The 15118-nt window shown below is 46.6% G+C and overlaps 2 protein-coding genes across 2 annotated transcripts; both read right to left on the bottom strand.

The window, feature by feature from the left end:
- Positions 1–425: 425 nt before the first annotated feature.
- On the bottom strand, positions 426–2994 carry I302_104314 (uncharacterized protein; the record flags this gene model as incomplete). The annotated part of the gene is made up of 8 exons (XM_065869844.1): positions 426–620; positions 678–804; positions 885–1201; positions 1271–1529; positions 1653–1835; positions 1953–2002; positions 2067–2760; positions 2924–2994. 8 exons carry the CDS (start codon positions 2992–2994, stop codon positions 426–428), a joined length of 1896 nt encoding a protein of 631 aa, XP_065725916.1.
- Positions 2995–3480: 486 nt separating this feature from the next.
- I302_104315 (uncharacterized protein) lies at positions 3481–15059 on the bottom strand (the record flags this gene model as incomplete). Its single annotated transcript, XM_065869845.1, has 34 exons — positions 3481–3526; positions 3644–3908; positions 3978–4026; positions 4089–4233; positions 4324–4397; positions 4472–4699; positions 4846–5170; positions 5226–5369; positions 5424–5559; positions 5613–6309; positions 6375–6776; positions 6830–6937; positions 6989–7059; positions 7115–7147; positions 7200–7345; positions 7397–7514; positions 7574–7773; positions 7827–7986; positions 8052–8406; positions 8462–8878; positions 8929–9045; positions 9102–9879; positions 9933–10459; positions 10512–11218; positions 11272–11839; positions 11892–12139; positions 12197–12588; positions 12641–13575; positions 13632–14054; positions 14106–14210; positions 14264–14368; positions 14422–14528; positions 14584–14892; positions 14957–15059. 34 exons carry the CDS (start codon positions 15057–15059, stop codon positions 3481–3483), a joined length of 9543 nt encoding a protein of 3180 aa, XP_065725917.1.
- Between the last annotated feature and the right edge of the window lie 59 nt (positions 15060–15118).

Genomic DNA, 15118 nt, shown 5'->3' on the forward strand with positions numbered 1-15118 from the left:
AAGTCGTAAGTTGACTGTTCAGGTCTATACTGAGCGGAAGCCGAGATAGCTGATTGGCATCTCAGTGTCGCTCCTGGGGCTCAACCATTTTTGTAAGGTCGACTAGCCAGTAGTAGAATGAAACTAGATAGAGTAGTTGAGAGGAGAGAAGAAAGTGAACGAGGTCTCAAAAAGTGGAGGAAAGAAAACACCTTGATTCGAAACGAAACTCATCCTTTGATACGCGATCAAGGCACGGATCGGTACACATACCATAGCCGCTCGGACCCAGCACAAGTGAATATGTATGTATGGGGACGGCTAAGCTAAGCACATACACCAGTGCTCGTAGTCAATCCGTGATATTCTCTTCTCATGGCTCACGGGATAATACAACACACACACGGCATGACAGATAACTTTGTATTCATATACACGCTGAACAATTAAACCAATTTACTCTTCCCCCTCCCCCTCTCCTTTCCCCTCTTGTTCCCTCCCCCGCTCAATCCTCCTAACGCCCAAGCACCTTCTATCAACTTCTTCATCCCCCAGAACCAACCCGCTGCGAACACTCCTTTGAGCAGGATACTTTCTGTGGGATGGATATACTGCTCAAGTATGTTTGAAGGTATGATCATCTACACATGTTCTGTCAGCATGGAACAGCAGTGTACCAAGAGTGGATATTGACATACCGTGCTGATTTGACGTACGACTACCACCAACGATATCAGCGGAGAAGCTCCGATAAGTGTGATCCACAGTATAGTCATCACGGTAAATATCAAACCTGTTGTCAAGCTGGCTTCAGTAGATACCAGACTAAGCACGGTGTAATAAATCAGCTCAGTCCCTCATCATACTTGGTATTCCAGAGTATCGTGGAGACGATGAAAGCTCACCTGATGATAGAAAGAGCATTCAGTCCAACCCCAACTCTCCATACCTCATCTTCACCCCCTACTCCAGAACCCTCACTTCCCCTCGCTGCACTTCCCCTAAATGACATCAAGAGGGTCATGGGCATAAGCGGTAGATTGACATTCTGAGTATCGCTCGAAAATAGATAGATAGGCATCGAGATCAGGAAGAGTATTAATGGGAGAAGCGAGATTGTAGGGGATGGTCGTGAGAGGTCGCCGGGGCGTAGGGATATGTTGGAATATAGGACGATGGTAATTGGTGGGATCATGGATAGAATCGATAAGGCGGTTTGAACCTGCGTTCAAGCGTTAGCTATGTCTTTCGCCCGCCTGGCCCGTGGTCAAGGGAAGAGAAGTAAGCTAACCTTCTGAGTGAGGATCGTTTGTACCAAGGATGAGATGGTAATTGTCGGAACATTAGCTTTGCAGTACTCCTTCGCTAGATTCTGTATCGACGGGATCCAAGGTGCGATCCGAGCATGTAAGATTGCAGGTATTGGCAGCTTCTTCGAAGATATCAAATAAGAATTCGAGATCCACAGCGCAAGGTCTGATTCGCAGACTACATATCTTGAGCTCAGAGCTGCTGTACCGGTGAGAAGTGACAGGCCCAGGTATTTCGAGCTATAACCAAATCGAGTGCATCAGTATCTGCTCATACAGAGTACGAGATTTGTCGTGATATCATGTTAATGTATAACTGGGGATTTCCTCTGTGATGGCCCTGATATAAATTCGAATGCTCACCCTTCATACCCGCCTATCCATATCCCTCTTCCAACGACATACAGGGCCACACCAACTCCCCAAATGGAATGAAATTGGTTGATAGTCAAGCTAAGAAACAAGTAAAAGAGCGAGGTGTGATCCTCAGTCGAAGAGAGGAGAGTGAGCGGTCGAAGAGTCATTGACATGGGTACTGTCGTGTTACTGTGGGAGTAACGAGTAAGTGAGGCGTTCGAGATGTACATCTCCAGGGGATAGAAAGCTTCCAGAGGGATACTGAAAGTGGGATCGTATGGACAAATGGAAGGAACGTCCACTCACCCAGATAAGAGGGATAAAGGCGATAACAAAACAGTAAGCAGCGCTATGACCTAACAAAACACATCAGCTTCCAGCCCCATCAAACTACCTCATCTGAAGTCCTAGAAAGCCCACCTGGGACCTCGTACTCCTTCCTCCCTTGGTACCCTCCCTCCTAACCCACTCATAAACCACCACACCCCACATCGCCTCTTCCCCAACCTTTGTCCAATTGATACCTTCACCAGATATATATATTCTTTTCTGTTCGATCAACCCCACTACACACCATTTGATAATCACGTAAAATATCAGACCAATGGTCAAGATATTATCTCCCATTCCTTTTCTTGTCAAATACCTAATTGAGGTTCTGAGAGGCGAATCGAATTTTGACGAGAGTAATGTGGAATTTGAATATTTTCTCTGATCTCTTCGTTTCTGTCTGGCTATCTCCCTAGATGAGGTAGGTACAGCCAGATGAGTCGAGCTGGATGTGGGTGGTTGTGCTTGTTTGGGATGTTCGTTATCACTCGTATCTGCTGAAGGAGGTGGGAAAGAGTTGAAAGAGACATTTGGTAGTTCCTGATGACTGTTCGAGAGAGGTGAGCTGGATCGTCCCCTGTCTCTCTGATATGGTGAAGAGATGGAAGAAGAGTATGAAGTGGATGAGATTGTACGTGTAATTGATGGGTGTGGGTATGAGTATTGGTTTGGGTATCGTTGATTTTGGTGTAGATGAGGCGACAAGCGGGGTGAGGAAGAGGACAGTGATGGTTGGGATTGATAGGTCGTAGTGGAGAAGAGGGATTCCGCGTCTGTCTCGCTCCTGATGTACATAACAGACTCCGAATGTCAATACTTGGCGATACTCAAGACTGCGTCGGAAGTGAATGTCCTTCTTGAATAGATCTCAGCTGGGAGAGGTTTTGATGAAAGCATGACAAAATGATACTCTACACTCAACAGTAAGGAATCACCACGACACTCACTCTACCACACTTCCCCTCCTCCTGGCAGCTGCCTTCTCGGCGAGATGCTGCTCGTATGACTTCCTAGGCATCGCGTGTCATCTATCTAGATGTTGATGTTGATGGACATGTGATGACGTGTTACTCCATCGAAGGTCGTTGAAGAGCAAATTGCAAGTTGAGGAATCGCAGCAAGTCAAGAATACTGGTTGATGTCAAGGGGTGACTCAGCAGGTTGAGCTGATTAGGTGGGCTTGTCACTTTTCCTTTATGGTTTCCTTCGAGAGAGTATGACAAGGGGTTTGGAAGATGTATAGTATTGATTGGACAAGGTTGAGGAGTGAGCACTTGCAAATCAACGTTTCCATCAACCTTGTTTTTGGACATGTTCCTATCCGGTTATCAGCGTTGTTTATCTAAACCGGACTATCAACACTGCTTTCATCATCATTACGTTGCTTTTGCTTTCTGCATCTGCTCTGCTATTTCATTCAATTCATCATTCATTCATGTATTTATGTATGTAGTGTATATGTACATAGTATTATATCAAGTATAACTCAAGATCATCCTTCCACCTAATCATCACGCTGACTATGAGCCTTATTATACGCCACCACGACTCTGCAACCAACAGTCAACCAACAATCAGCATCGCATACCAAATATCATCACCCATCAAACCACAGGATATGTGTTCGGAAAGTAGAGAAATTCATGTCGAATGAGATGTTCACTCACCTTCCAATCTGCTTGAAATACCACTCCCTAGCCGTCTGTTCAGCGACAGGCAAGAACGGTCCACCCCTTCCATCTCGGTTCACCAAATTTATACCATTCGCCTCCAACGACAAACTAGCCAGTTCTTCGAAAGGTACTTGCCAAATCACTTTCAATCTCCTCAGCTGAACTTGGAGGATCCGGTTATTCGATAGGATCGATACGGCATCGTCGCCTGGTAGGTCTATGTGGGCGACATAGGAATCATGGAAGAATGCTCCAGCGTCTGTAACGTCATCAAAAATTCAGTACCAAATCAGCATATCAACAAAGTATGAACGCTGAACAAACTCACCAAGATCTTTGAGCCATGATTGACCTAACGCTTCACGAGCAGAGAATGGCTGTATCAAACCATCATAATTAGTATTTGATTTCCTCATAAGCTTGGTGCAGAGTCGCTCACCCTCAAGACCCCATCCGCAGATATGAATCTAGGTAATCTAACTCTATCCAAATCGGACTGATCAAATACAGTGGTAGTATTTCTGATACCCTCCGTAGAGGAAGATACGAAATCCATAACTCCGACAACAGGTTTTGTGAACAAGCTACGGTACAATCCGTAGACAATGATCAGCCTCTGGGTGTTTCACAATTCTCGCTGTGACTTTCGAGATACAATGAGAGTTCAGACTCACCCAACAAAACCTTTTCCAATACCCTTCGTAAATCCAATAGCTCCCTCCTTCTCAGCACCTTCAATAGGCTTTGACTACACCCCCGCAGCAAACAAGTAAGCAAGGGCACGTATATTTATGAAGTATATTCGAGAGACTTATCACTCACGGCGACACCCTCGAAAGCACTCGTCACACTATCAGCAAAAGCGCTCGCTCCAGCTGCAACACCATACAACGCATGTTTAGGTTTATTCCTTCTTCTAGTCATACGTCGTTTGTTCTGGTACTCTGAATCGAGGGTAGCGGCAGAAAGACCCTTTCCAATACTACCTGTGAACTTGGTCATACTGTCCGAAAGACCAAATACAGTCTTCTTGGCGAAGCTTGTTGCTCCCTGAGATAGTTCATCACGATCAGCTCGAATCTCATCATCTTTAGGTGGACCCACAAAGAAGGATGAAAGTGATAAGAGTGAAGCAGTGGAGGAGAGGTCGAGAGGGAGAGTGATCAGATGAGAGAGAAGAGAGTGAATCAACTCACCCTAGCAATCCCCAACCCAATATCCTTATTCCCATGCATGACAATCCCCTGATAAGGCTCATAGAAAATATCCGAAAACCCAGAACTAATATTATTGAACAGTCCCACGGGGTTACCCAGGAAATCCGCCGATCCCAATACCCGGTAGATCTGAGACATGAACTGTTCTTGATAATGCAGTTGTACACGCTCTTGTAAAGACGGGACACTCAATCTGACGTTCTCGAGGAAGAGCGCTCGGAAGTTTAGGGGAGCGGCATTGACATTGCCCAATGCCATTGTTAGGGCGTTGATAGCGTAGTAGAATGGGTTTCGAGTTGATACCCTACTTTCCTCATTAGCATGGATACTAGATCCCAAAAGGAGGGAGTATGACTCACTTCTCATCTACGTTGACTCGATCAGTTCTCATGAATGATAATTCCAAAGATACAGGTTGGAGTTGTAATGCTTCGAAGAAGACATCAGCTTGAGTAGATGAGATATCCGGTTCGGGGATATCTTTAGGATGTTCAATGAGGACACTACATCATTCTTGTCAGCTGGGATCCTCCGGGTACTAGAATGGTTCAACTCACTCATGAGTATCCTCCTTCCAAGCTGCATCTTTGAATTTGACGAAATCAAGCAAAGCAAACATGAAATCCTCATCCAGCTCTACCGTCATCGATTGAAGGAGGATCGTAGCGTATTTGACGAACACAACACCATGCGCTAAGAATAAGTCAGCTTGGTCATCCTCGAAAGACCGGGATCAGACAGCTCACATTGATCTTTAAGTACAGCCACAGATGCTTGTAAGGTAGGATGTGATTCCAGCTCTTTGCCATCTTTAGGTACGACAGTAGGGTACAATATGATAGGGAACAGTCCGCCAAAGAGCTGATTATCGATTTGGATCCATTTACAATCCACGAAGGCATCGTAGTACTGTGGGTAGTCGGAGTAACCCAACTTGAGCCCGCGAACAGAGATATACAGTAACTCATCGGGTCGTTTGGTGATGACTGAAATACCGATACCTTCAAATTCGACTGAAACAGTCAACGAAGCTTTCTCACTGACCGATACAGTTTCGTACGACCCTGCTGCGGAAGAAAGGGTGTCGGAACTATCGGTGCGTCTGATCGCTCCGGTAGATCGTCTTGTAGGCTTGTAGACACTTGTCTCTTCGTTATAAGGAGACAAAGTGAGCAGTTGAGATCCGCCATCAGCCTGTACATCGATTGATAAAGCCATTGAGCGTTGAAGACCGGCAGTGCGTGGTATTTTCATTGGAGGCTGGATACCGATAGCCATCATGTCGATAGTGTTGGCCAGAGGTACGGGCTCGTTATTCGGACCATCATCGACAAGAAGTCTAATACGCTTGTTGGCTGCTGTTGGCCAGTCCCAAGCGTAGTCTTGCTCTGACTTAGGGGGAAGGTATCGTAGTGGTCGAGTATCCCTTGTACCGTCGTCATCCTACATGTGAAGACATTGTCAGCTGCTGGTTATCCACTTTGATTGATCTAATATTCGTCACCTACCATTTGCTGGAATTTGAGTGACAAACCAGTATCATTCCTCAATCTCAGCGGCCACTGATCGGTATCTCTCGAGACGTAGATGAAGATACTAGAACCTTCAAGGTGTGTATCAACTCGTAAAAGATATGTCTTTTGTCCTCTTTGAGTGAGGCGTTGTAGAGTGATATGTGTTCGACCGATATCCGCCATGTTAAACGGAGCAGACCATCTGAGATTAGGCTCATCAAAGGCCATGCTGAATTGACCAGGTGCCTGATGCTGCAATTCATGTATCGGAACCCGTTCTCCAGGCGCTATGTCAATGACATTCTGAGTACTATGTTGTCGGATCTTTAGAGGGTAGGAGAAGCTGTTCTTGATCAGGAACCGAGGTGCGATCGTGATGACTTTGGTCAATTTGTACTACAACCCTATTTCAGCCTCTGACTAACGTATGAATTAAAAGCTTTACTCACCTTTCCAATCCCTTCGGTGTACGACAGACCAACGTAATTATCGCTTTCTCCCGATGCGCTCGTCATGACTATCTGCATGTCGGCAGAAACAGGCTCGAAGGAGATGGGCTAAAATGGTCGTCAATGTACTGCTTTCCATCGGGGTTGGCTCTGACCTACCTGAGACCATTTCGAATCGTCCACTTTGAGGAAAAGCCTGTTTCGTCGATCTTCACTCGGGAAGCCGAACACTATAAAATCATTGTCAGTGATCGTGCACATCCATGGAAGAACGAATCAACTTACTGAATGGAGTAGGCATCTCTCGATGATAGTCGTCTATAACGAACCACATCAACATAGAACCCTGTTCGAGAGGAAAAGCACTTACTTGCAAACAGATCCCTGCCCGCAATGGGTCGTTGTCCACCCGTCCAAGTCTGCGCGGCAAGATCGAACGGCAAACCAGTCTTGTTCATAAAGATGAAGGGACTGTATACCTGTACCTTGAAGGCTCCGCCAGAGTTGGGATATGTGCTACGTTGCACATGAGCAGATGGACCTGGTGTATGATATGGAATGACTTACAAGTAATGTAGCTTCAACATCAACTTCAATCCCTGCTCATCAGCCAGCTGGAAGTGATCTTCAATTGGTAATTCGACATCATCGGTGTTGATAATAGCATAATCGCTCTGTTTTAGATCTGCACCACAGACGACTCAGCATATACCTCACAATCCATTGTCATTGTGCGAGACTTACTAGTGTCTTCAGGTGCTACGCTGAGCAAGAGCAAATGACCAAGTTCGACCGTATGAATAGGGCTAGAACCACCTTTGACCAAAAAGTTGCTCGAACTGAGTCCAGTATTCTTGTCGTGAATTCGGAATTTCAGGTCATAAGGAAGGAGGTTCTCCAATTCGACTGGAGCTCGGAGGGTGAGAGTCATTCGGGGATATATTCTGAATGATACCACGTCAGCACAACAATTATCAGCAGATACGAATGGACTTACTTAGCAGCGGGATCCTTGGCATTGAAATTAGCTTGAGCCTGGAAGTAGAAAGCCGGTTCTTTGGGAGTTTGGTGTTTACAGCTAATTGGCCTAATAGGTTTGGTAACAAGCTGTTTCCAATGCAATGGCATAGACCAGCTATAATCGAATCCGAACCCTCCTGTACGTTGACATAATATCAGCCGTGTCCCAAGCCACATGGAGAATGAAGAAAAGATAACTCACGTAAAGGCCTCAACCTGAATCTCTTCTCGAAAGCAGCTTCTAATGGTAGTGGACATGATTCTCCAGGATCAATCCTCATAGCTCCCGATGAAGCTTTACCGTGCGAATCAACCACGATCATCTCGATAGGCAGGCTCGTCTGATTATCGACATTGAGAGTAGACCTAAATGTGATGACCTTGATATTGTTTTCAAGCTTGATTTCGCATGTGATCTGATGAGACACTTTATCGAGTCGAGGCCGAAGAGTCTGAATATGATCGCCCTCCCTATCGACTGAGATACCTCGTAATGCTTCCCAAGGGGTATCTTGAAGTTGAATACCGAGAGAATTATGTCGCACAGCAGAGACATTCTACAGCCAAGCAGTCAGCACCCAATTGGAACGTAAATGAAGAATGCCAACTTACATCTCGAGTGTGTTTCCTATCCTCGAATCGCCAAGGAACGTCCGCCCCATCGTCCAAACGCTTAACGCCAGTGACTTGTTTGCTGAGGTCCGCTTGTTCCGGCCAAAGCAGGATAGTGAGACCCGTACGGTTCCTGATTCTGAATGGAGCATCGGTACCTCTGCCTTCTTTAGCTCTATCCTTCTCTCTGCTCCAGACTGTCATGGTTGTTATTGCCAACTCGATAAAAGCGGAACTCAAATTGAGTTCTAATCGTTCACCAGCGGTCAAGCGGACATTCAGAGGATTATGTCCTGCTCCGGCTGATGTTCGATTGACGCGTAAGTCGAATTTCCATGGGTCCATCAATGGCTCGAAGTACGAGTTGGTCAAGTTGAAGTATCGTATAGACGTTGTAATGGAAGTAGCCATTTTCATCTGTAACCCTATCAGCCTGGGTACACTATTAAAACATGACATGTACTCACATCTCCAGACCAATCATTGATCATCACCTGGAACTCATTGGTCGAGAGATGAACCATAGGCATTTCTTGCAAATCTCCGACCAGAACAAATTGGAATCCATTGATACGCGCTTTGAGCTACAAGGACGGGTAAGCTTTACAAATCACTAAGTCAGCAGCTAGCGCTAGCTTACCTGCTCTTTTGAAACCAGAACATGCGCTTTATCCACCGAAGATCGACGTCTGCTAATGGATGATCGACGACCCACAGAAGTTCTTCGCGTGTGTTTGGCGGTAACGACAGCCATAGATGTCGTTTCGGTTGACGCATCAGCAGTCAAGCTATCTCTCCTATTCTGAGGTGATGCCTGTTCCTGTCCTCCTTCTGGTGCAAGAGCCTTGGTGGCAACGGCGCTAGCTTTATTGACAATATCGGTGATCAGCATCATATCCGTGTATGATGCTCTGAAGATGATCGGATCAGGTATCTCCACTTCGAAGCTTGTCATTTGCTGAGCACCTCTTCGGCGAGTGTCGAGCGATAAAGCGACATTGAGATCATCGAGGAACTTGACCCGATCATTGGGTCGATCCATTCGACCAAACGACATTCCAATTCTATCTACCTTCAAAGCGAGAATGCTTTGTTGGGATAGCAAGACTTCCTTGATGTTCAGTTGGATAGCTTGGGTCTTCGGGTTGGTGTCGTCTGCAATGACGATGACAGTTGCATCAATCACCTCCACTCGGAACGAAAGGCCACCTCCTTGTTTGGGAGCCTCTTCAACCTCTTCCGGCTGCAGATCTTCAGGTTGTTGGGTTTCCGCATCGGCTGGCTTCTTGAATGGACTGACTGCGAATTCGAGCAGAGCGGCAAGTGGGTCAACAGCCAAGATGAAACGAGGACTATCGATGGTGACAATTGCTAAGGCAGATTGGTCCGTGCCGCCAGCCATAGTATATTGGAACATTCTGCAACAAATCGGTCAGCAGATGTTTTCTTGTATGACGAATGATCGACCTACATCTGGTTACCCTCATGCGTAGCAGGAGGAATGATATCTCTGAACATACTATTGCCCGATCTGGTACTAGAGAACGATAGCGTCTTCAACGAAAACTCAGCTTCCATAGCATTATCAGACAGCTTCTTGAATCCCAAATGAGTCTTGACCAACGCAAATCGAGCGATACTGCAGTTCTTGAGATCTTCCGGAGCGATCGCTTCGTTTGTATAAACTTCAAAAGCGATCGATCCAACTGAGAAGACAAAGTCCAGAGCAGTCCAGAGTTGAGCAGATCCATCGCTATGCGATTTGATGACGGCAAGCTCTGGTTCCAAGTTGACATTGGGCTCTTCCTCGGACGGAGTCTCGGTTGTTGGCGTGTCAATGCGGGATGCGGTTGCCGGTGTCACTGGGAAAGATTCGGTATCGATGTCATCATCGCCGATATCGTTCAATGCCCGAGGCAGAGATTCTAGAACTCCCATTAGAAGGACATATTGTCGTTGCGTGAGTGACATCTTGACATCGGACATCTCGGTAGTTATCTATAGTCGAGGTCAGCGTGAGTACTAAAACAGAGTGAATGATACAACATACCTCCATATCGGCATGATGGGGATCGGATCGATGACTAGATCCTCCCGCCTGTTTGATCGCCGCAGTGATCGCAACATCATCAACCATCTGCAAATGACCTTTCTTGTCGCCGACGGTGATTTCGGATGCAACGCTGATACCTCGTAGACTGGCATCGATGGTGCTGGTATCGTTAGGGTCATTGAGATACTCGTTCTTGGCGACTACTTCACCAAGACGGAGAATCAGAACATCGGTAGAAGTGAGACCATCTCGAGGTAAGACGATAATAGGCGTTTTGATGACCACGTCGAAGTGCATCCGAGTGACTTCCGAGGCACGTTGCACAGCCGCTTGTTGAGCAGCATCGTAAACCGCTTTCATTTTAGCGAACTTCATAGCCCAAGTATACAGATCTCGTACGGGGCCCTCCATGAAAGTGAATTTGAGTGATCCTGTCCGCAAGTGAACCGACGAGTTGTATCCTGGGAAGGTCTCTTTCTCGTTAGGGTCGAAAGTCTCGTAACTGAAATCGGCGAGCTCTTCCCCTTCGATCGAAAGGAGTTTCTTGAAGTCAGGGTTGGCCACCTCATTGTCCGATAGGTCTTCGAGAGTGATATTACCCAACTTGGCGCCTATTCGTAGTGTTCCTGCTCGAAGCAAGAGAGCGACATCTGCAGATGGTAGTCCGAGAAGAGCAAAACGGTTGCCATTATTTTCAAGAGACACTGTACACACACGTGCATTAGTGAAGCTCAAACGCATAACTTTCCTGACTAACCTTGAGCACTGGTAAGCTTGACTCTGATACGAAGCTTATCGGTAGACTGTGACTCTTGCGGAGTTACCACTCGATGGCCAGATTCAGGATCAATCTCTTGAATAGTTGCTTCCTCATCTTTCGGTACGAAGGTTGTCATGATGAAATCGTACAGGGAAAGAATCGGTTCTGGCGCCAGGGTGATCTTGAACGTTGAAAGCTCCGTGTCTATACTTGTATCCACACCTTCATGTTTCGTCATGAATTCTGGTGATTCCTTTTGCACCTTGAGATACCTGACTTGCAGTAGCTTCAAATCCGAAGGGGAGTTATCTCCGTCATTGGCAGATGATAGAATGGGTCGCTTGTTGCTTCCTTGCTCGATCATTGCTAGCGAAACGGATCGCAAGAACAAGTCAACCGACATGTCGTACTTTCTAAGCGCAAAAGTGAGACCAAAATCTTCGAGTGTAGCATCTGCAAATGCCTTTTCAGCAGTGGGCGAGGTCGATTTGAATAAAGATGCCTGCAGCCTCCCAACAGAGAAAGAGAACTCGAAGCTGATCTGACGCAAGGCGCTCTTCTGACTCTGCGAACCGTTTGTCAGCAAAGACTGCCTCGTGCAAGCCAGAATGACTTACTTCCGTCTGATCGTCTCTTGCTTCATAGAAATGATCACCCTTCCCTCCGACAGAGCTACTATCGTCCTTGTCCGTCACGGTGTGCTGGGATATGATTGATCGGGTATCGTCGAAATTGTACTCTTCGATTGCGGCCGAGCGGAAGACCGTACGTGATTCGGTATGAGTCAATTGCGGCGCAGGTTCTTGAGGGGTATCATCGTCTCCGAATTTCGGTATAGCTACATCGATAAACTTCATCAAGGTTTCTACGATTTCCAAATCAGCATCAACTCGATACTATCTAATAATTGATCGTCACTTACGGTACTTTCGGTCTGAGAAGTTCACATGTAGTTCAGGCAAATGACCGGCAATCTTGAACCTCGTCAAGTTTGGTGCATTGACAATGGCGTTTTGCACCGAGAAAGACATGTTGATCCTCTCCAGCACATGCAATTCGTCAGCACCTTCCGTGTGATTCTCAAGGGCGTTCATACAAGCATCGATATCGCCACCCATGAGTAGTTGAGCTGATTGGAGATGCAGATCGAATCGGTCATACATTAGATCTTCGAGTTGTTTATAGTCGTCATCAGAGTATTGTCGACCTCGCTTGCTTTGTACTTCCTTCAGCTTGTCTTTGTCGGCTAGTTTGCTTCCAACCGATATATGACCCGCATCCAAGACCAGAGTCTGACATTGCTTGACCTTGACACTACACGGAACGTCAGCAAGCTGTATGTGAAAAATGGGAACATGCGACTTACTCCATAGGAATGATTATGATAGGAGCATTCATGTCCAGCTGAATGTCAACGGTCTTATGCTGCTCAAGCGCGTACTCCAGTCCCGCTCTAGTCTCCTTTCTGATACCATCGAGAGTTTGCCCGGCGGCATCTAACAGTGCTCCAATCGATTCCAATTGACTTTCCGGAGGCTTAAAGAACTGCACGACCGCTTCCACGTATCCCTTATGGTAGATAATCTCCAAATGCCGCATTTTGATCGTCACAGCATTATCAGCTCTTCCATCTAATGGATTCTGTTCCACTTCCATGGTGAAGAAAGGATCCGCATCATCAGGTAGACCAGCATCGATATCTGCTACAGCACCTTCGATACCCCCTTCGACATCTAGACTTTGTTGACGGGACTTCCCCTTATCGTTTTCCTCAATATCCTTCACACGAACGATTTGAGGATAAAGTGAGTCGGGTGTGGTACCATCATACACTCGGAAACCGCCAAGAGCGAGTTTACCTTTCATAGAATCTGTGAGTTGGACAGCGTCTGCAGAGAAGGAGTCAAAGACCAAAGCGATAATGTCGTTGTTCTTGCCGTGAGGTTCAGTGCGAAGTGAGAAAGACCCCTTGTTGAGTTTGGCGGAAAGTCGAGCTTTCATGAAGTCCCTAGGGGTCGTACCGACACTCTCTGCAGCAGCAGTCGCGTCGTAATCGATGATATCGTCGATCTCTTTCTTCTCTTCCTCCGACATCCCTCCATCAGCTTCCGTTGTTTTGGCTGATGATCCCCACACCCATTCTGACCAGGTTTGCTTGTGAGGCTGACTCTTTGCTCTCTCGGCTTCTAATTTTCGTCTTGTGGCAGCATCCTTCTTCGCTTTCGCTCTAGCGACTGATCTGAAAAACCGTATATCCTCATAGGACGACTTCGTTTCGATCTCAGCTAGAGCAGTGCTCTCCTACACTACGTCAGCCGATTATTTCACAGAGAGACACAGAAGGGGTTCGCACTTACTTCCGCAGGCAGCTGCTTGCCTTCCGTCAAAGCCAGCTTGTCCACATATAGATCAACATACTTCTTCCTAATATCCCTTCTCTCGCTTAGATACTCCCAGGACCATCTCCTGTTCTTCTCGTGCACTTCCGTCCGTATAGCATTGAGAGCAAATTTGAGTCTCGCTTTCGCAGGATTTTCGTTAAACTCTTCTTCTGGTGGACGGAACTTGTGATATTGGTGGGTCCGACGGTAGAAGTGGAACACATCAACTACCGATAGAGCATCCCTATACTGGTCTCTGTCGATGACTACTCCGATTTCATCGAATATGACTTGAGCGTCCACTTTAGGCATCTCGTTCGACATTGTCTTGTTGATTATTGCTCGAGCTTCTCCAGTGACGGGTTTAAGGATGTATTGATGGTTGGGCGATCCGTCAAGCTGTGTAGGGATCAGCAACTGCAGGACGTTCAAATACGTGAAGGTACGTACCATAGCTTTCAACGCATCGATCGTTCCCTGTCTATCGTCTGGTCCTTTATCTAGACTTCCTGTATCCGTATCGAAATAAACAGCTAAAGCACCCAATTTGACGAGCTGCGAACGAGGTTTTAGTAATTACACCAAAATCGCCAGCCAAGACGACTCACCTTGTGCACGCCGTTCAGGCTATTCTGAATGAACGCTTCTACCCAATTCTCATCCGTTGACACAGCTTTGAATTCGTTGAGCGTAACACCGGCGGCAAAAGGGTGCTGTGAATGTGTCAGATGCTATCTATGAAGGGCTTTTGAGAGCTGGGGCCTACCTCAGGAGTACTGCTTCCATCCTCATATCTAATGTGAATCCCTTTTATCTGGATCTGCACATTGTCCACGATTTTGGAAACGATAGCACCAATGTATGTTTGTTTTGCTTGTAACCCCGAATTAGCTTACAAGTCCGCAGCGAAAATAGATGAAAGACTCACTCTCGTCATTCCCTTCTTGATGTGCTACCTGACTAGCAGCATTATCAACCGCTTCGGCCGATTTCAACTTATCCTGTTTGGTAGCTTGTTCTACCCTCTCGTCCTCCTCTGGATCTACCTTGCCTTGAGGTCTCGCTCTAGCCAATATGTATACATCATCAATCACCACCTTGACCGGCTGACTCTTCAGTGCGTTCCATGGTATCGATAGTGACAATGATCCGATATCACCAGCAACGATCTCCACGGGTACACCGAATCGTTCCAATAGCGATTTCTTGAGATGCAGGTTCTTCAGGTTTACTTGGCCTATATCGAAACGGGGCACTCAGCAGCCAATCTTGGTCATAGAAGATGGAAAGTCATGACCTACCTGACCATAGAGATCCGTTCAAAGCATTGGTATCTAAATTCTCCACGTACGGTCCCACATAGATGTTCAATAGCCTGATGGCAACATTCTTGAGCGCCTGCATGGCTGCTGAGCAGCGAATGGGATAGGTGGAGCGATTCCTTCGATAAGTCGGATTCCAAT

Source organism: Kwoniella bestiolae, chromosome 2 (genome assembly GCF_000512585.2).
Source record: "Kwoniella bestiolae CBS 10118 chromosome 2, complete sequence".
Lineage (NCBI taxonomy): Eukaryota > Fungi > Basidiomycota > Tremellomycetes > Tremellales > Cryptococcaceae > Kwoniella > Kwoniella bestiolae.